A 22,731-nucleotide genomic window follows, 5' to 3' on the forward strand; every position below is an offset into this window, starting at 1 on the left:
TACCGAAGATTTCAGGTCACACATCTGAAGTACTCGGTGCATACCGAAGTGCTTCAGATTTCTGACTCAGAGATTTAGGAAAAACACAGTAGAGAACCAAGGAAATCACAGTAGAACAGAGAAAAAAATACAGTCGAATAAATAAAGAAAACTATTATCGAAGAAATTCTAATTATCAGAAAGTAATTAGCTGGCGTAATCAATGCGTAGCTGCATAGGAGCATGAGCGAGATTTATCATCAACTGACCGCTGGCCGCTAGGTACCTGGGTGGGCGAGCGACAATACGTAAGCGGTGGCATATGGTTCGATTGACAGAGGAGTGGGGAACGGTCAGACGTAGGGGAAAGGTTCAGGCTGAACCGTTCAGCACAGCGCAGCGTCAGTCACCGGGTGGGGAAGAGAGTCCGGGAGGGGACACTTCCCCTCGAGTGAAATAGAAAAAGGCAGAATCCTTCGAAGTTTATATTATTAATGATGTTACTTGGTTAAATCAAAAAATATATTATTAATAGTGGTGTTCCTAAAAAATCTACTGAATGAATTTAATAGATACATTGCAGCATTAATCTCCTGAAAAGTTAATAATAAAAATAGCCAGTCAGCTAAGTATCAGAAACTACATTTTTGTTTTCCTTTTATTCATCCCAGTCCTCAAGGATTGACCATATTAAGCGCTAACAATGCGAAAAAAATTGACAACCGGCAACGTCGGGCCCAGCCGCTTGCAGAGTGCGGCCGGAATCCTTCCGTCGGCAGCGCAGCGCGGTGTGAGATGAAGAATTTGGTGCGGCGTTGCCGGCTGTATACACTCCTTGAAGCTGTTGGCATATGCAAGGGCAATTTTTCGCCAATGGGCCGAGTTGCAATTTTTTGCCAGAGCAAAAATATGAGTGTTTCGTTACCTATAGAATATAACTCAAAAATCAAGATGAGCGCATCGGCAAAGTCTCACATGCACTCTTAACTTCACAATCTGCCTAAGAAAGAGCCTCGCCAAGTTTAGCCCCTTTTTTTGTATACCCGATTTGATCAACCGGACAGTGCTTAAAAGAAAGCCTATGGTAAGGCAAACTTCCTGGAAAAGTTTCAACTTGAAGTGAAACCTCGTTTAGGCACCATGGTGATCCAGAATTCCTCAATTTTTGCACATAAACATGGAAAATTGGCGACGCTGTAGAGCCTAAACGAGGTTTCACTTCAAGTTGAAACTTTTCCAGGAAGTTTGCCTTATCATCAGCTTTTGTTTGAGCCTTGTCCTGTTGACCAACTCGGGTGTACTAGTCTGTTGAACCATGATGATCCAGTATTCCTTGAGTATAGCGCATAAAAATGGAACATTGACAACGCTGTACAGCCTAAACGAGGTTTCACTTCAAGTTGAAAATTTTCCTGGTAGTTTGCCTTACCATAAGCTTTCGTTTGAGCCTTGTCCCGTTGACCAACTCGGGTGTACCAGCCTGTTGAACCATGATCATCCAGTATTCCTTGAGTATAGCGCATAAAAATGGAAAATTGGCAACGCTGTACAGCCTGAACGAGGGGTCACTTCAAGTTGAAACTTTGCATGAAAGTTTGCCTTACCATAGGCTTTCATTTGAGCACTGTTCGGTTGATCAACTCGGGTATACAAAAAGGGGCTAAAAACACCACTTTTTGGCGAGGCTCTTTGCGTTTTTTGAGCTTCCCGCTTCAAAATCGATACTACGGCGCAGGTGAACATTTCGTTAGAGGAGTTGTCCATCTAACTCCTGCTCAATAGGATGCTACTCAAAATTCAACATGGTCGACGCCAATCCGCCAAAACACGTGTGACGAGACGAGATTCTAACCATTTAATAACAATCGGCGTGTTTACATTCATATTTTCCTCGCATTGAGACTGTTCAGAGATATCCGCCCTGAGTGACCTTGTGCTTCTCCCGACTTACGCGCGAAAGCGTCGGCCATGATGAATATTCCGAAACATCCTTTTGAGCCGGAGTTAATTTGGACTTTTAAAGAGATTACACCTCTTGGAGCAACCATTTTCGAAAATCGATTTTTTTTTTTTAAAAAACAACCTAGGTTTTCCTGTCAGATATCTTTAAACTGTTCATTCGCTACATTTCTTATATGATTTTACTTTGCAGGCAGCAGAATGGGGTGAATACCTTCCAGAGCGACGAACACCTTCCCCATCTTTGATAGAGCAGCAGCATTATGCTTCTCAAGAACTCTTCCTACCTGATCTCTCCATGATTCATGGCCGAATGATGTTGGTCGCATGGGAGTTGGGTTTAGATGGGGCCGAGTCATCAGCAGCTGAAGTCTTGGTCACCGCAACACAAGTAAGTTGTCCTTATCTGCCCAATTTGTCTTCTCGTCAGGTTACCAAGTTATTTGGATATCACCAGAGAATATTTTAAATATAGGTACCTGTTGCAATCTAGGAGAAATGGGGAAGGATTGATTTTTCTGATGATAGCTATTGTCCCATCAAGAACATTTCCTAACAAGGTTAGGTTACATTTTGTTCCCCCTAGTTTTGATCGGAATGTGGTCACAAGTTTCTTTATGTGAAGCTTCTGGACTCCTATTTGAGTTTCCAATTGAAGTCATGCCAAAGGGCTTTGGAAATTCCAAATATTTTTTTCAAAATATCAGCAAAGGAGGTTGCTCACTGAAGTAATACAGGAACTTTTAGTTACATTCTGATGAATTCTAGATGGAACACAAGGTGGCCTCCCCTTTTAAGTATGATTAGCTGTTCAAGAGCCCAGCATCGTCTCTGTGATTTAAAGTTGCATCAAAAACCAACATTTTTGAGTGGCAGGGGTTAGAATAATGCTTTTCTTTGTTCGAATATTAAAACCATCTAGTGAGCTGAGAACGAAAATATCATTGGTTTTTAAATCAGATAGGCACTAAAATAGTCATCATAAATAATACGGATAGATCGAAATACACGGGTTCAAACGGGAAATGCCACCGAATGATGTCACAAGGCAATCCGTTTCCGTGCCTTTAAAAGAACTTTTCTTCGATCTATCATATTGAAGAAAAGTTATGTAGAAGGACCCCGCACACTCCTTATGAGGATGTGTACCACGATCGATTTTTAATTTGTTTATTGTTTTGAATTTGTCTAAGGGTGCAGATCAAAAGTCATAATTGCGTCAACTTTCTACGAGCCTCCGTTTTGGCGCACACGTATATGCGATTGACATCACGGTAATTTCCAGGACACGTCGGCTAAAATCAAAGCGCAGTGCGTATCTGTTTTGTAAGGACAATAGAAAGGGATAAAGGAAAAAACTTATTTGGACGATGAAAAGAAAAGGCGTGTGGAATCCGAGATGAGACCGTTGCTCGGCTGCTGATCGGTTTTCCTGTTTACGTGATTTACACTCACCGGACCGACCCAAACCATACTCGAGTACTCGTAACCTTCATTTTTGTAAGGAATTATCAAAACTCTTTTCGGCGGGTTGTGCGGAAACGGTGGCTCATAGAAAGTTTGCGCAGATCGTAGAGAGCAAATCACGTTTTGCTCGCATTTCGAGTTCTGACAAAGACACAGAGACCACTGTTCTTTGGTGACCTGGAAACTCTCTTCGTCTCTTTCTTTGTTTATCCTTATTTTACGCACTTACAATATAGTTTTTCTTCCTCTGATTCCAGTATTTCTTGAAAAATTTACTCACTGCAGTTCTCTGTGGGCGAAAAGGATTCAAAGTACGAGAGAATCGTTTTATCTACAGTATTGGCACTCCCATGCCCAATCCCATTTTGCGTAATTATCCAGACTTGACTAAAGATTTGTAAGTTAATTCTCTCTCTAGCTCAAAAAAATGTATTTTCCTGTGTATTTACTGGTGCTCAGAAAGATGGACGGCGAAAGGACCCCACTCATGTGATCATGTGATTTATGCCCATATGGATCACCAATTTTTTTCTTTGAATTGTTTTTATCTATTGACCCTGATGAACAGTCACATTTGCATTGAAGTTCTAAGAGCTACCATTTTTGCGCAGCTCCTGACTTAAGGCATGATCTTTTGTCCGGCAAATGAAACCTCCGCTGCATAACTAAGGCATAAATCTGTCAAAAGCGAGACTGTGTAGTGCATGGAAAAACAGGGCTCAAAGAGTCAAAACAGTCCTATTGGTCAGTTGCCACTACTGCTTCAGTCTAGTCTCTCAGGAGAATTTCACTAAGTGTCACACCTTGATTTTGATAGGAGTACGACCGGATATTTTTTCAAACAAAACTTTGGGACCTTTATTTTGCTGTTTTTGTCTATGTGCCCTGGAAGAAAGAAAAAATCGAGTTTGCAAAGAGGGTCACTTGCGGAAGTGTCGGAATAACACTCCTTGAACCACAGAGCTGTGATCATCATTACTCTATATAAAGCTGCTGTTCCCACTCGCTATGCCCCCCCTAGATAAAAATTGGCCGAAGCGATTTCCTTTAAAATTGGTACACGCTTAGCTATTGTAATGAGGAGGTGATTAAAATTATTCCCATTCAAATGCGCTGCCTCGGATGCCCGCAAAAGCGAAAAGTTATTTCTCCATATAGTATTACATTGGAGATACGCGGTTGTTTACGCGCATCGCGCCGAACAGGTTCAATCCTGTTGCGTGACGTCACTGCCTTATAGACGAAATTTAAGGTTTTAGGAGGTATTTTTCGACGAATGTTTGTGGAAATTGGTTAGCGGGGGTATTTTTCTCGGGGGATCTCGAATTATTGGTCGGATTTTCAAAATCTCAAAATCCAAGATGGCGGCCGTGGCCTAAATTGCTAAGTCGGCTCCTGTTTGATCGATTTTTCTGAAACTCGGAGATCCAGGGTACTTTTCGACGGGGAACTCGAATTTTTGGTTAGATCTTCAAAATTTCCAAATTCAAGATGGCGGCCGTGGCCTAAATTGCTAAGTCGGCTCCTGTTTGATCGATTTTTGTGAAACTCGGAGATCTTGGGTACTTTTCGATGGGGAACTCGAATTTTTGGTTAGATTTTCAAAATCCAAGATGGCGGTCGTGGCCTAAAATGCTTTATAGCTTCCTAATATCGATCGATTTTTGTGAAATTCGGTATTAGGATGTATATTTCGACGGGAAATCAGGATTTAAGGTCCGATTTCCAAAATTTCAAAATCCAAGATGGCGACCGTGGCCTAAAATGCTACATCGCTTCCTGATATCGATCGATTTTTGTGAAATTCGGTATTAGGGGGTATATTTCGACGGGAAATTAGAATTTAAGGTCCGATTTTCAAAATTCAAAAATCCAAGATGACGAACGTGGTCTAAATTGCTATCTTGACTTCCGATCCATCGATTTTTGTGAAATTCGGTGTTAGGACGTGTATTTCGACGGGAAATTAGAATTTTAGGTCCGATTTTCAAAATTCAAAAATCCAAGATGGCGGCCCCGCACGAAAACGCGGTCCGGACTCCTAGAATATCAATTTCTGCAAAACTTGGTGAAAAAGAAGATTAAGACATAGATGTTGTCTCCTCAGCAATGTTAAAAACTGTGCGGGGCGGTGGCGGCTCGCGGAGCGAGTCGCAAGTTCGTCGCGAAGCGTAGAACTGGGGTCCAGGGGCACTTCCCGGCTAGACGTGTCAGCTCGCAAAGCGAGGTAATCACGGCTAGTTATTATTATTACTTTATATAAAGCTGCTGTTCCCACTCACTCTGCCCCCTCTAGATAAAAATTGGCCGAAGCGATTTCCTTTAAAATTGGTACACGCTTAGCTATTGTAATGAGGAGGTGATTAAAATTATTCCCATTCAAATGCGCTGCCTCGGATGCCCGCAAGAGCGAAAAGTTATTTCTCCATATAGTATTACATTGGAGATACGCGGTTGTTTACGCGCATCGCGCCGAACAGGTTCAATCCTGTTGCGTGACGTCACTGCCTTATAGACGAAATTTAAGGTTTTAGGAGGTATTTTTCGACGAATGTTTGTGGAAATTGGTAAACGGGGGTATTGTTCTCGGGGGATCTCGAATTATTGGTCGGATTTTCAAAATCTCAAAATTCAAGATGGCGGCCGTGGCCTAAAATGCTAAGTCGGCTCCTGTTATATCGATTTTCGTGAAACTCGTTATCCAGAGGTATTTTTCGACGAGAAACTCGAATTTTTGGTTAGGTTTTCAAAATTTCAAAATCCAAGATGGCGGCCGTGGCCTAAAATGCTATATCGCTTCCTGATATCGATCGATTTTTATGAAATTCGGTATTAGGAGGTGTATTTCGACGGAAAACTCGCATTTTTGGTCAGATTTTCAACATTTCCAAATCCAAGATGGCGGCCCCGCACGAAAACGCGGTCCGGACTCCTAGAACATCAATTTCTGTAAAACTTGGTGAAAAAGAAGATTAACACATAGATATTGTCTCCTCATCAATGTTAAAAACTGTGCGGGGCGGTGGCGGCTCGCGGAGCGAGTCGCAAGTTCGTCGCGAAGCGTAGAACTGGAGTCCAGGGGCACTCCCCGACTAGACGTGTCAGCTCGCAAAGCGAGCTAATCACGACTAGTTACTCTATACAGGGTGTCCCAAAAGTCCCTTCCACCCCCTCTAAAATTTTACCTAATTAATATTTTGAAACGAAACTTTGGGGATGTTCATCGATCAATATAAGCTACTTTCGGGGCCCCCCAAAATTTTCGGGCCCCCCCCCCCGCCCCCGTGGGGAGGGGCTGCTGACCCCAACTTTTTTTTTTCAAATAGCAACCCCTATCTTGTGATACCTCATTCAAAAGAACATAAAAAACTAAGAATTTTGGCGCAACCCGCAGATCAATATCTTAATTTTTGACCGAGTTATGATAGGTCAAAGGTCAAATTTGACCTATTTTCAAAAAATTATAACTCCGGTTCAAATTATCGTAATGAAAAAAATAAATCGGGAAAATTTACCACATTGTAGGCACTTTTAAGGAAAAATCACAGAAATTACTTCAAACTAATTTTAAGGGGGGTTTTTGACCCCCAAATACGTCAATTCAAAGGTCATTCAATTTTCCCGCGAAATAAGCCAATTTCCCCCAGATTTGCCTCCACATCAGTTCAGTAAGGTCAAAATCAGTTCAACATTACGTTGGCAAGTCCCCAAATTTCGGGAAAAGTTTAAAAAAAAACGAAATTAAAGGTGATAAAATTTGACCGTTTAAATTTTTTTTTTTTTTAACTTTTCCCGAAATTTGGGGACTTGCCAACGTAATGTTGAACTGATTTTGACCTTACTGAACTAATGTGGAGGCAAATCTGGGGGAAATTGGCTTATTTCGCGGGAAAATTGAATGACCTTTGAATTGACGTATTTGGGGGTCCAAAACCCCCCTTAAAAGTAGTTTGAAGTAATTTCTGTGATTTTTCCTTAAAAGTGCCTACAATGTGGTAAATTTTCCCGTTTTATTTTTTTCATTACGATAATTTGAACCGGAGTTATGATTTTTTGAAAATAGGTCAAATTTGACCTTTGACCTATCATAACTCGGTCAAAAATTAAGATATTGATCTGCGATTTGCGCCAAAATTCTTAGTTTGTTATGTTCTTTTGAATGAGGTATCACAAGATAGGGGTTGCCATTTGAAAAAAAAAGTTGGGGTCAGCAGCCCCTCCCCACAAGGGGGCCCGAAAATTTTGGGGGGCCCCAAAAGTAGCTTACATTGATCGATGAACATCCCCAAAGTTTCGTTTCAAAATATTAATAAGGTAAAATTTTAGAGGGGGTGGAAGGGACTTTTGGGACACCCTGTATAAAGCTGCAGGTACCACTCACTCTGCCGCCGCCCCCCCCCCCCCCCCAGAGAAAAATTGGCCAAAGCGAATTCCTTTAAACTTAATACACGCTTAGCAATTGTCGTGAGAAGTTGATCAAAATTATTCCGATTACAATCCGCTGCCTAGGACGCCCGCAACAGCGGAAAGTTGTTTTTCCCTATAGTCGAGCATTGGGGATACGCGGTTGTTTACGCGCACAACGCCGAACAGGTTCAATTCTGTCGTGTGACGTCACAGGCTTATAGACGAAATTTAAGGTTTCAGGAGTTATTTTTCGACGAATTTTCGTGAAACTTGGTATCCGGGCGTACTTATCGACGGGAAACTCGAATTTTTGGTCAGATTTTCTAAATTTTAAAATCCAAGATGGCGGCCGTGGTCTAAAATGCTATTTCGCTTCCTAATATCCATCGATTTTTGTGAAAATCGGTATTACGGGGTATATTTTGACGAGAAATTAGAATTCTAGGGCCGATTTTCAAAATTCAAAAATCCAAGATGGCAAACGTGGTCTAAATTGCTATCTCGGCTTCGGATCCATCGATTTTTGTGAAATTCGGTATTAGGAGATGGAGGTGTATTTCGACGGGAAACTCGAATTTCTGGCCAGATTTTCAACATTTCAAAATTCAAGATGGCGGCCCCGCACCAAAATGCGGTACCTGCTCCTGGAACATCAATTTCTGTTAAACTTGGTGAAAAAGAAGATTAAGACGAAGATGTTGTCTTCTCACTTATGCTAAAAACTATGCGGGGCGGTGGCGGCTCGCGGAGCGAGTCACAAGTTCATCGCGAAGCGAAGAACTGGGGTCCAAGGGCATTCCTCGGATAGATGTGTCAGCTCGCGAAGCGAGCTAATTACGACTAGTTAATCATATAAAGCTACTGCACCGAGATTCCAACAACACTTTACAAAAAAACTGTCGGAGCGATTTCCTTCAAACTTGGCAAGAATGAAGCTAAGAACCTTCTCTACATGCCTGAAAAATCAAATTTAGACAAAAATGCCGTGGTAAATGCCCCAAAAAAAAGGAAAGTTCTTTCTCCCTATACTAATGCATTGGAAATACGCGGTTACGGTTGTTCACGCGAACCGCGCTGAACAGGTTCAATCCTGTCGCGTGACGTCATAACATTTTAGATGAAATTTCAGGTTTCAGGGGGTATTTATCCACGGATTTTCGTGAAACTTGATTTGCGGGGGTAATTTTCAACGGGAAACTCGAATTTTTGGTCCGATTTTCATAATTTCAAAATCCAAGATGGCGGCCGTGGCCTTAAATGCTAAGTCGGCTCCTGTTCGCTCGATTTTCGTGAAATTCGGTAACCGTAGGTAGTTTTCGACGGGAATCTCGAATTTTTGGTCAGATTTTTAAAATTTCAAAATCCAAGATGGCGGCCGTGGCCTAAAATGCTAAGTCGGCTCCTGTTCGCTCGATTTTCGTGAAATTCGGTAACCGTAGGTAGTTTTCGACGGGAATCTCGAATTATTGGTCAGATTTTTAAAATTTCAAAATCCAAGATGGCGACCGTGGCTTAAAATGCTAAGTCGGCTCCTGTTCGCTCGATTTTCGTGAAACTCTGTATCCGGGGGTATTTTTCAACGAAAAACTCGAATTTTTGGTCAGATTTTCAAAATTTTGAAATTCAAGATGGCGGCCATAGCCAAAGATAACATCCTCGCCACTATTTACCACTTCGTTAAAGAAAGGTAAACTCGTTCCTTTAAAAGTTTATAGCTATGAGGGCGGCTCGCGGCACGAGTCGCAAGTTCATCGCGGAGCGAGGAACCGGGGGTCCAGGGGCACTCCCCGGCTAGGCGTGACAGCTCGCACAGCTCGCTGAACACAACTAGTATGATATGAGCTTAAAGGTGTGTGTATTAGCCGAGAGCTCTGAGGCTCAAGTACAGGCGTGCTCGTGTAATTTTTATAAATTCGTTCGTGTCACGTTTTGTTTTGAAATTTTTCACTTCTGCCAGCTACGTACAGCCCAGCTTGGCGGTTGCTATCTCAGTTGCTAATGCTAACCATCTTCTTTCGTACCCTTATTTAATAGGGGTTAATACTCTTATTCCCCTTGTAATTTAATAACTGGTGGTTACAATTTTGTGAGAAATCCGGCTTACTAGCGGTGTATCTTCATCAATTGGCAATCATATCTCCTTGGTAACTGTGCTCACAGATGGAACTAGCAAATGATCAACAATGAAGAGAGGAAAACAAAGAAAAATTTGGAAGGAAGTTATTTTGAACACGTTGAAACGTAAACAGTGCTCATTTCAACAAGGTTTTTGGTGGTCTGGACAATTTGGGAAGTCAAGAAATTTGCAGCAACCTAGGAAAGTCAGGGAATTTTGCGAGAATTGTGCCGGCTCATTAATTGCAGTTGGTGCTATTTGTGGTTCGCTTGAGCGTGAATATCTTCTGCGTGCCTTTTTCCTCATTTTAAATCTCTAAAAAGTAGAGGTTTGAGTAAAGATCAGGGAAAGTCAAGAAAAAGTCAGGGAATTTGAAAATGAAGAAATTATGCAAACCCTAAGTAATGATTAATTATATCCAATAATAGTTCATATATAATCAGTAATAGATTATCAATGTTCACCACTCAACATCCACAAAAAGAAAGCTATGTATACAGATGAAAAAAAGGAAGAAAAAATCAAAACAAAACATTCGCTGAAGTGAAGAAAAGTTTATGAGGATCCCTGTGGTTTAACCTGAAATCTCCTCACTAGAGCTCACTATGCCTCTGAACTATCTGAGGGCTGAAATGTGTGGAACATAATTTTGCTACTTCAGCAAGCGATTTGCCATTTGGTTGAAGATAGTATCAAATAGTCACATTATGTCCCTTAGGTCCTTGTGGAGAAACTATCGACCAGACTCCCTCAAAATCCAGGTCGGACATAATAGTAGCTCCCTTTTTATATTCTGTCCACCCCTGAATTTCACTGTCCACCCTGGTTTCTTCCTCTCGTGCTCTCTCTCTTCCTTACCTCTCACCCTTAATTGTTTATTGTTGCGCTTGTTATCGATGGCTAATTAACAATATCTCCTATCTGCAAACTGACAATTTTGCAGAACGAAGGAAACTTTGGCATTTTTCTAAATTCGAGGTTAGATTTGCTATTTTTTCGTACATTTTTGCGTCATTGAAGCGCTCCCCTACAGAATTGGGAAAAAACCAAAATTATCAGCTTTGCGTTTGTCATACTATGAATTGGACGTATTTCTACCAAACAGACCTATGTGGAGGTGAGAAATATGGGGTGTGCTCGTTGAAGCTGCAAACTCCAAAAAACCCAAAAACTTGGGTAAAGAGACTCCGGGCAAGTCACCATCCTCTTGCCAAAAACCTCCAAAAGCTCTACTTTGTTCCCCTCTTCAGTGGAAAAAGAAAATATCACACTACGACAGTTTCCATTTCTGTCATAGAGTACCCCAAGCGGACCAAAGAACGGAACTCTTAGTCGTTTACACATTTACCTATTTAACAAAATCTCCAGGAGGTCACAGACAGGCTGGCAGCCCCTCATTGGACCAAAACGCACACCGTACCATTTTTTCCTTGTAGGTATGTGCCTCGAAAGTACATGAAATGACTCCTTGAGGGGCGGGCAAGTTTGATTGAAATTCACGTTGTCCTCTGAAAATGAGCTAAAATTTCTACTTACCTTGAAGAAGAAGAAAATCGAGTTATCATTTTCTTCCATACACGGTAGGTATGCCTATGAGGTATGAGAGGCACCAGGAACGCCTTCCAAAATTATTGATGCAACCCGCACGACTCCGAAGTCAGCGGAAACTTTCTTGAAGCGTCTCCTAAGATTTTCCCTACGCAATAATCCCCTTCAAAAATGAATGATGCAACAAGCGCGTCCTGTTTGACCACGAAAGCTCCTCAGATGAGAAGTCTTTTGGTCTGGTCAGAAAAATATTCGAACTTTATTTTTCATCTTCTCTTCTCATTTCCCGCATTGACGGAGGCGACATTTTTTGGAAAGCATGACGCGCCCGGCCCAATGCGTAAAAAAAAGTGCGAATAGAATATGGCCTTCCATTATGAATGATCGTTCAGGAATACTTGTACAACAAAGACGGCACTGTTTATTTGGAAGTGTACAAAGCCTCCTCGTAGTCATAATTGACTTTTTCCATTCTGATCCCGTACTATCAGTTCGGAAATTGGCCTCATTCTCAGTGAGCCCGAACATCTGTTTGCTAAATATTTTTAGTAGTCTATCTACAGGTTGATCCTCAGTGAGAGCATTGGGCCGGGCGCGTCATGCTTTCCAAAAAATGTCGCCTCCGTCAATGCGGGAAATGAGAAGAGAAGATGAAAAATAAAGTTCGAATATTTTTCTGACCAGACCAAAAGACTTCTCATCTGAGGAGCTTTCGTGGTCAAACAGGACGCGCTTGTTGCATCATTCATTTTTGAAGGGGATTATTGCGTAGGGAAAATCTTAGGAGACGCTTCAAGAAAGTTTCCGCTGACTTCGGAGTCGTGCGGGTTGCATCAATAATTTTGGAAGGCGTTCCTGGTGCCTCTCATACCTCATAGGCATACCTACCGTGTATGGAAGAAAATGATAACTCGATTTTCTTCTTCTTCAAGGTAAGTAGAAATTTTAGCTCATTTTCAGAGGACAACGTGAATTTCAATCAAACTTGCCCGCCCCTCAAGGAGTCATTTCATGTACTTTCGAGGCACATACCTACAAGGAAAAAATGGTACGGTGTGCGTTTTGGTCCAATGAGGGGCTGCCAGCCTGTCTGTGACCTCCTGGAGATTTTGTTAAATAGGTAAATGTGTAAACGACTAAGAGTTCCGTTCTTTGGTCCGCTTGGGGTACTCTATGACAGAAATGGAAACTGTCGTAGTGTGATATTTTCTTTTTCCACTGAAGAGGGGAACAAAGAAGAGCTTTTGGAGGTTTTTGGCAAGAGGATGGTGACTTGCCCGGAGTCTCTTTACCCAAGTTTTTGGGTTTTTTGGAGTTTATATCATCTCATTTTTGCAAGAAAACTGTTATTTTACCAAATGAAGTCCCCCACTTGTGAAGGAATTGGATTACATTTTACAATAAGGAACCATTACCTCTGGCTCTCCCATAAAAACACATATCTGCATAGGGAAACCAATAGCATGTATTCTGTTTCTAAAATGGACCAGAAATAGTGGCTCCTAATTGCAAAATGTAATCCATTTAATGCTTATAGCTATGAAGTGGATATCTCCTTGCTGTGTAGCAAAGTTTCTCGGATCCGTCTTATTTTTTTACACCCTTGACTGTCACTTTTAATTAATCAGTTCAAAGCTATTTCGACGATTAATCATTAATTGTTAGATCGAAGAAGAAATTTTCTTCGGAAAGCTATGGCTGAATTGACTTTACAACTGAACTTGTGAGAATATCAACTGAGGCAAATTTTGCAGAAAGTTATACATGGTAAGTGATAATTATTTCAACGCTCTCTTAGTTTTAAAAAGAGATTAGTTTTAAAAATCAAAATCTACACAACTGTAGATATCCCTGAAAAGAAATACAATTGTAGAATCCCAAGAAAAGAAAAAGAAGAAAGAAAAGAAATACGAAGAAATTCAATGATAAATTGCAACTAGGTACGGTAGGTACTTATTTCAAATTAATTGCTCTAAAAATTGTTCCTTCAATGAGTAAATAGGCAACATTCTCAACACTACAATGCAATAGAAATAATTTTACCATGGAATTGAAATCCAAAGAAATGTGTGCTGCTTGAGTAATAGAAGTTTGGAAATCAGGGCATTCAATAGCTTCCCAGACATCATTAGTGTTACAATCTAAAAATTGTAAGGATTAAAAGTGTCAAGCTCTCAAAATTTTTGTTCTCTGATTATAAAGAAGCCCTGCTAGAAATGTTCAGTGTCATTTTTATTTTTGTTTGTGAAAGGAAATTATTTTAAGATTTTTTGGCGTTCTTGGCGTCCTCTGAGACTCTGAAAATTTTTGTACTTTATTTTTCATCAAATAATGAACATTTTCATTGTAATTTTTGTCTATTTAGGAGAGTACATTATTCGATGATTATCTTCAGTATGTATTAGATCTTTCCCCCAGCGACAAGGTTTACTGAAATTTTATGAGATCTATATAGTTCTCATAGGTAGGTACTGACCTGCATCATGGTCAATTTCATCTTTGAGGAGTAAATGAAAACAAATTATTTTCTCTTGGTTCCTCAATTCAGGGCTCTGATGAATAAACCCTGTTTGACAACAATGTTAGTAGGTAAAATTGCTCCCTCCAAAATCATTTAAGCGGTATCAATTTAGTGGTAAAGTTATCAACGACCCTCATTGAATCTCATTTGGTTCACTGAATTTCTGAGGGATAGACAGGGTGACAGGTTCTGTAAAAGTTAGGAAATCAAGCCCTCCTCACTGTGAAAATATGTCAGGTAGTTTTGCTGCGGAGCATTGAAATTCCTTCTCCCAGTAAAAAAATTGGACTTTTCAGTTTAAAGAGACTAAACACTTAAAATTAAGTCAAGTAAAAACTTGAAATTTTTGTGAAAAGAATTTTTATCTGAGACACCTAATGTCAAAAGAGGACATTCCAAAATCAGGGAAAAGTTAGTGACCACTACGCTAAAAATCCCAGAAAAGAATATTCTGCGCATCGAAGTCATTAATTACACAATTTTCAGAAATTATGTTGAATTATTTATCAGCAGAGAAATGAAAATACTCTGAAAGTCTTTGAGGATGAACTTTGTGGATTGCGGTAAGTAGTTTCCCAGTTTGGCCATGGTATTGATATATTCGTTTCGTCATTAATCATTATCAATAAAAATATCCCTATCTACCGTAAATGTTGGAAAACCAGTGTGCATGTAATCTGGTAATCCTTAATTAATCAACTGTAGATTTCTTACCTGCTAAACTGCCTGATGAGTTGAAAAAAATGTTCACTTTGAGACAGATTCTTATGTCTTGGTTCATGCTTTCGTAAGTTGAGTTGCAATGTCAATTCCGTCGTAGCTTTCAGCAGAAAATTTCTTCCTTGATATAACGTTTGATGATTCATCGTTGAGATAGCTTTGAACTGATTGATGATGAATGGAACTAAAAGTGCCATTAATCGATGAATCAGAGATCAAAGTAAGATGTGAAGCTATAAGAGCAGGGATCGTAACGGACAAAAGTGAACGTCTGTTCTACGTGTCTAAACTGAGACTTATCTGAGAAATTTAGCGACACCACACAGAGGTTTTCACTTCGTAATAAAGCTTAAAATTATTTATCACTGGAGGAGTTTCTTTGGTAAATTAGCATGCTTAAAGGTACATCCTGACGTGAGAGAAAAACAATGGTATTGGTACCTGAGCGTAAGTATGTATGTCCTTGAGTGTTCACGTAGAAAGACTCTCAACAAACATTAAACAAGGAAACAAAACTGGACGAAGGTACTGTAATACCTAATTTACTTTAAAACTGCTAAAAGAAGAACCAAAAGACAAACCTCACTTATCTTAAATGTATAAACACTTGGTATCGCTCAGAAAAACCTTGAGCGAAATGGACTCATATCCGTAGAATTTGAGGAGTAAAAAGGCTGTAATGCCAGAAAAATGTGAGCTTCACACTCTTGAATGGATTCAAGATCACATAATTTTAGTGAAGCGACTTTAAATCGCTTGATTTGAACCAAAAATGAAGAGAGAACAATGAGAGAGTAGAATGGTGAGGTTTTGAGTTCTAAGATTGGATATTCAGAATTCACTTCACGATGAGGCGATAAACTTCTGCTCCAGGTTGTAAAATACGATGATAATGCTTGTCACAAACATTGTTGAAGTCGTAAATGGATTGAAATGATTGAAACCAAATGATTCCGTATTGTATCGATCGTTTTTGTTGCTCTGTGAAACAGGAACTAACCTAACATTCGTGGTTTGTTTTGTTGTTCCGCTGGTGAGATGCTGACTGCAGAGAGCACTAACATTGTCACTCTACCGTGTGTATGTGTTAGTAAATTCGGGTTTTACGATTTTTGGGACATAATCAAAGCTACAGCCTAAACGGTAAAAGTAAACCCCTACTCATATATAATTTTTAGAATCCTCATAACTTCAGGATGTTCCCTCGAAATAACCATAATTTCATTCCAGAATAGTGTAAGCGAGAAATTCAATGATAAACGTCAGCAGGTCGGGTCGCCCATTGCACCTGTAAACCAGTTTAGACGCAATATTTTTCTTAGGATGCCTTGGTTATTAATGAAACTTAAACGCGCACTACACGGGAACATGACAATTCTTTTGATATAACATTATATAGGGCTCCGATGTCTCGTATTCTCCATAGCTTTGACAGAGCGTGAAAATGGTCAAAAGTGGATACTTTTTGCTATTTTAGGCACATATGCGTAATTATCTCGTTTAATAAATCATCAACCTCCTTGAAACTCAACAGTCTGTTAGACGGGACCGAGACGCATCTTTAGACACCAAAATTTCTGAAATCCGTCGCTCCGTTGCTTTGAAAAGTTTACTGAACCGCAACTAAAAACCCAAATAAGCCAAGTTCGTGTAACTATGGTGTCGTTGCCTCGACCGGGCTGTGCTGTGTTGCCAATTGTTGGAGGATAGGTTACTTGCCCGGTGGTGGCTACCGCCACTCATGATAAGAAGCAATGTGGTCAGTGGGCGTGATTCCTTTTGAAGAATTGGAAAAGCGGGATTTTACATTCTATCAAACAGACCTATGTGCCAACTGAATGCGGAACTCATGAGCTGCGGGCGTGGCAAGAGAGCGTTGTGGACAGGGCTCATGAGTTAAAGAGACGGATCCGCGGATCGGAGCCTCCATCGTCGCCGCTGACGTCACTGGCGCTTTATTATTCTCATTTATTCTTACGGCCAGAGAACTAACGAGCACACCCCATATTTCTCACCTCCACATAGGTCTGTTTGGTAGAAATACGTCCAATTGCGGCAAAGTCGCTAACTCATTCCCTTAAGAAATGCCAGGATTCACATGTTTTTCGGCCCCTGAATGGATCAACAGGACCTGCGCCAAATTGAAGCAATCATACTAATGTAAGTCTTAGGAAAGACTCACTGCTGAATTTTTGGTGAAATCAGTGTATCAAATGTACATAGTAAGAAATTCATCTTTAAATCTAATCTCTGAAAAATTAGGTGAAACTCGTGAGGTTCATACGGAATCAAACATTTCTGAAAAAAGGGAGAGATTTGAAGCTCAGAGGTCCAAGATTTATGAATATGCTCTGCTCTTAGAAGAAATTAACGAGGGGGCACCGTTGCCCAGACCCTTTGAGCTCTTTCCGCAACATTTTGCTCTGGTGCTCAAAATTGTGACCCCAACAAATTTTTGTAATCGTATTTTACTTGTCTCTTTCAGTCATAGCACGGAGGTCATTCGATCAAACATGGACTGTCAAAATTGGGAAAAACTAAAAACCGAGCACAGTGACCATGAGTTTCCCAGGGAGGTAGCCATCTTGCTCAGTTCTGCCATCAAACCAACTTTAGAAAATGAACGCTTTAAGCAGCGTATCATGTTTGAAATGGCTTGTAGCAGTGCACCTAGTTATAAAATTCTCAAAAACCCCAATGTCACCACCTTGGATATAATCGAAGCATTGAATGTAAGTTACCAACAGTTTCTTAATTTGATCAATTATTGTATTTTTTGCGTTCTCCCTCATGGTGGGACCTAGACCTGGGACCATGTAAAGAGCACCGATCTCGAGTCGTAGATCACGAATATATATGTCATTCATTTTCTGTCACACACATATATATATATATGTATATAAAATGCAGTTTTTTAAGAGGTATCGGTCACTATTGTTTTTTCGTATGGATTTTCCCATACCAGCAAGAACCTCAATTGAGGAGAGTTGGATGTGGGTAAAGAAATCAGGCCTGTTGTCAGCGCCACTACCGGTTTCACGCTTGTTAGCGATCGTCAGGTGTGCATAGACAGCCAGTCCCGATTTGAAGCCGGAACACTCTGAGATGCCGTGCAAATCAGAATGCCAAACTCCGGCGGGAACCACACTAGCAGCGCGGCTCACGCCCTCTACCGTTAAAAAATTGCATTTCATAAAAATGAATGACGGTCGTAACAAATCATTTGATATATATATATATATATATATGTATGTATGTATGTATGTATTTATTTATTTATTTCAGCCAGCGTGAGGATTTTTCAGTTTTCAGAGCGTTGACTGGCAGTTAATTTTTAAGTTTCTTGAAACGAAACTTCTGGGGTTTATAGTCCCCTAAGAGTACTTTGAAACTGTGAAGAAAAAATCGGAATATGTTAATTACTTGTCGCACAGCGAGGGGCAAAATCGGGGGAGGTGTAATTTTGTCCACGCAATAATTCGAGTAAAAATGAATATTTTGAGCTGAAATTTTGATGGTAGTTAGATCTCTACTAAGACTGGTTTCCTATTGAATTTCAGCGAAATCGGCCGACGCGTTCCATAATAGTGGCAATTTACAGTTTTTACGGGTAAAGGGGGGGGGTAGGAGTTGCGCAGTCAAAGGGAACTGTTTCTTGAAACATATCTGTGTCAAGAGGGGTTGGGTAAATGATTTCATACCCCAATGTGACACTACCCTTCGGAAAATACACTCATGACGCGGTATCTTTGTATTCAATTCTCTACCTTTTCAACGAGTTATGTGTATATGCTAATTAGGTAATTGATATTTTGAATGTAAGTAATATTAAGAAGAATATCTAGAGCTTGATTTGCATGTAATTAAACACTTCTTAAGAATATTGAAGTAATTTCAGTTTGTTTGCAAAGTTAGTTCTTGATCCACAGCATATTTATGAAGTTAAGTTGGTAGAAGTGTTAATCCAAGGGAAGGGAGAAGTTAGAGAAAGTGAAGGAACTTGAAAAGTTTGAAGTTTGGAAAAAGCAGGAAAGGTTTCATCTCCTTTGTAGAAGCTAGGTATGATCAGTGCATGTCAGCCAATTCATGATTGGATTCCCAGCCACATACTGTCTGAGTTTTTCTACTTTAGTCGTGGCCAACTCACAAGGGGACAAAGTACCAGGAGCAGAATTGGTTGCTGTGCCGTACACTGAGACAATAAAAAACTATCTTTGTTCTTCGTATATAAACTATCTAATGCACATTGGCGGATCCAGCAAATTGGCAACATCGTCTTTTCTCCATTTAAACGTATAGAAATGTATTAATTTTTGGAGGGGCCAGGTGCTCCAACAAAAATCGATTATTTAGCATAGGTTTAAATGGAGGCAATCTGGTGTTGCCAAATTACTAGAGCCGTCTCTGCTAATGCGCCACATTCCTCAATGCTTGACCTATTCTTGCTATTGATGTTTGGACCTGGTGGATTTAGGTTTCTATCGGCACTGAGAAGATATAATGTTTGTGGGAGAGCAATGAATGAATACTTTGTAGGACGCATGTATATATATGTAACTGAATTGTGATTTAAGATTTTACAAAAATGATTTCACACGAGAAATGTCTGAAGGGCGAGGGAGGCATACATGCCGGAATTAGTCATGATAGAAAGCCCATTCTTATATAGACTTGTTGATGTCACAGGTGGTGAGACAAGAAGGCTACGCTTGATTGGGTGGCTATAATCATTGCAGCAATCAGTCGCAAGTCTAGTCATTCAAGCCAATGCAATTGCTGGACGATATGATGGGGAAAAAAATGAAACTTTAGACACAAATGCTCAAATCCAGCAATTGCAAATGACTAGAAGAAAAATATGGGAAATTGGGAAAATGAGAGAAAAGCTGAGTTGTGTGCTCAAGGCACACGCGACACTTAACCGAAGCTTTTTTTATTGGACTGTCCATCAAGAAAATCATTGACTGGTGTATCTCAGTCCTAGTCAGGGAGGCACAGCTTGTTTTTCAGGTTGCGACGAACCTGCCCCCACTTCTTCAGAGGCCCCTAGTCATGCATTAATCGTGAGGCTGCCTGTGCCCAGCCTTTCACTCTTGGGTACCACAGGGTACTTAATTAGAATATGAGAGTCAGTAAGTTGCACACGATAATCTATTGGCATAGGTAATCAATTTACTGTAAATTTACATTATGTATGAGTTCAGACACTGCAACTTTTCGAATGTTTACATCTGTACTGTTATTATTCGTATTGTTTTCGTTGACTATGCACACCAAGAAAGTTTTTTCTTTTTTTAGACCAACAGGAATTTGATAGCATCACACAGTATATTTTCAATCAGCATAGAACGAATGTTAGCTCGGCAGCAGCATCCTAGTTTGGGCGAGATGGAGTACATCAGCTTGGTTTGATCGATCTTGGTGAAGCAATTGGCTCTTTCAACTTTGTAAGAAGAGTGAAAATTGGTCAAGAAGTTGGTTCACTCCTTCTTAACTTGAAACAGAACGCAGTTAATCATTAATGAGAAATTAGCAGATTTTGAGCTACGTGTTCTACCTTGTTTTTGCGTCACATTCCATCTGGAGGTACATGTTATGTACAGAAACGGATGGTAGCGTTTCTCTCAGGCCATTTTCTAACTTATTCCTCTTTATCATTGTTATCGTTCTTTGCATTTCTGCATCAAATTTTGGATGTAGAGCCGACTGCACACACAGCAAGTGGGGATCTGCAAGTGACTGCAAGAGGCTCATCGGTGAGCGTGCAAACTGCGCGGGCCGCGCAGTCTGCGCGATCAACACTCAACACAGCGGCATTGATGTGCCACTTGCAGGTCCCCACTTGCTGTGTGTGCAGTCGGCTTAAATCTGACTTTCATATTTCACATTCATCGAGTAGTAGTTTCACTACTTATACTCACCTCTGTTTCCTTTTCGTTCAAGAATTAAGAAACTACTCTGTTGTCTCTTGTATACTGATTTATTACATTGTAAAGATATTGTATATAATTCCTTTGGAAGTTTACAAAATAAAAATCTTTAAAAAAAAAAAAATAAAAAAAAATATTCATCGAAGTTTACCCTTATTTTAAAAGTTATACAGAAAAAAATGGAATTAAAAGAGGTTAGGTCAATACAATTATTTCCTCTTAGCTTCTAACCTAACTCTTATGTTACTTTTTTAAAGGTGTGCAAAGAAGGTGTTCGTGTTGAAAATCTGCATCATGTGCTCTCTTGAGGCGAAATTGTGAATGAGTCTGTAGGGAAAAACGTTTTTACTGCATTAAGCTATGTCAATACGAGGGCTGTTAGATTAGAAACCGGATTTTGGTCATAACTAGCCCACAATGCGTCCGAATTAGATTTTCTTGAGCTTTCCTGATAGCTGAAAATATACTTAAGAACGCTACATTCACAGATTTTGTTTATTTTGATCAGTGTTTATTCTAAGTCATCTTGAACAGGAGTAAGTCAGGTGCGTTTTGCGATTTTCATCATGCGATCACTGATAGAGCAAAGATTCGACATTAAATTTTGTTTTAAACTCGGTAAACCTTATACAGAAACTTTTGGTATATGCTAAGTAAAGTTTACCATGATCATTGTATGAGACGTTTCCACTGTTTTGAAAGGTTTAACGATTCAAAACTGGTCAGGAGTTCGTTAAAGATGAGGAGCATGGGAATCGACCCTCAACGGCAACCGACATTTGTCACGTGGTAGAATAAGTGCGGACAAAATTGCTCGAAAATGGTCGTTTCGAGCTTGTTGAACAGAGTAGTATTTCTGAAAGCTCTGTACGTACAATTTTGATAGAGTATGTAGACACGCATCAAGTTCCAGGTACACTTGCCCCTTGATTGTTGTCCATTGAACGAAAATCCAACCAAATGCCAATTTCCCTTTAGCTGCTTGAACGCTCCAACAATGATCCTACATTTTTGGATAGGATAATTTTCGGTGACAATACTTTAGTATACGGCTACGATATGGAGACGAAACTCCAATCGCCCTTGTGGGCTGAAAAATGTAGTGCAAGACCGAAAAAAGAGAGACAAGTTCGGTCAAACATAAAAATCGCAAAACACCCTTGAGGTTGCCTTACTTTAAGCCACATACCAACGAAGCTAATTAAGATTTTTCAAATTTGTGAACGTAGCGTTCTTAAATATATTTTCAGCTATCAGAAAAGCTCAAGAAAATGTAAATTGGACGCATTGTGGGCTAGTTATGACCAAAATCGGGTTTCTAATCTAACAGACCTCGTATGTTTTATGTTCATCATTACTATGAGCATCATTACTTTGTCCTCTTCTTGTGATGGGCCGAATAATTTATTGGGGTGAATCAGATGAATGCCTCCTAGAATTCTAATACAAAACTGATTTCTTGTTGAACATAGTTTAAAATAAACATAGTTTGAAAGCGTATCTCGTTTACTATTACAATTAAAAACAGAGGAATAAATTGAATATATGTGAGAGAAGTAGAACTCCAAGAAAAATCCGAAGATTATCGAAATTTTGATGGAAACAAATCAATAAGCAAATTAAGAAGAAAAGGGGAAAAAAACAGCAAACAAACAAAGGAATACACGTAAAGTATACTAGAATTTTTGGCAGCTGATGGTAAGTGTGCAAGAGTGATGAACACTGAGTGTCGCATTTAGGCTGTATTTTGTATTCCTATTCAACCAGAATTTGAAGTCACGATATTCTTTTTCTAATTTTTCTCTTGTAATAGAATTCAAAATTTTTCATTCAAAATTCGGACAAATTTTTTACAAATTTTTCAAAATCAGACGTATTTCTCAGGCTCGGATTGAAAGATTATAAAATCAAAAACCTTCAAACTTTTCAGTACAGGATTTGTTTCAATAATAATAAAACACCTGGTCCAGATAAGATGCAAAGCCTCTGGTTCAAAACAATTCCTAGCATCCATAAGTACCTAACTGTCGAGCATAACAAACTACTTAACAGGAAAGAATTCCAACTCTGGTCAGCTGAAGGGA

At 39.8% G+C, this 22,731-nt stretch overlaps 1 protein-coding gene across 4 annotated transcripts in view; it reads left to right on the forward strand.

Moving 5' to 3' along the window:
- LOC109035218 (transcriptional adapter 1) overlaps positions 1-20,783 on the forward strand; it is a 94,360-nt gene extending 73,577 nt beyond the window's left edge. For all 4 annotated transcript variants that reach the window (XM_072296375.1, XM_072296376.1, XM_019048779.2 and 1 more), the window contains 4 exons: positions 2,132-2,329; positions 3,663-3,802; positions 17,203-17,449; positions 20,016-20,783. In XM_072296375.1, coding sequence (XP_072152476.1) covers positions 2,132-2,329; positions 3,663-3,802; positions 17,203-17,449; positions 20,016-20,129 — 699 coding nt within the window. In that variant the 3' untranslated portion in view covers positions 20,130-20,783. The remainder of the gene's footprint in view (positions 1-2,131; positions 2,330-3,662; positions 3,803-17,202; positions 17,450-20,015) is intronic.
- Positions 20,784-22,731: the final 1,948 nt, after the last annotated feature.

This window comes from Bemisia tabaci, chromosome 2 (genome assembly GCF_918797505.1).
Source record: "Bemisia tabaci chromosome 2, PGI_BMITA_v3".
Taxonomy (NCBI): Eukaryota; Metazoa; Arthropoda; class Insecta; order Hemiptera; family Aleyrodidae; genus Bemisia; species Bemisia tabaci.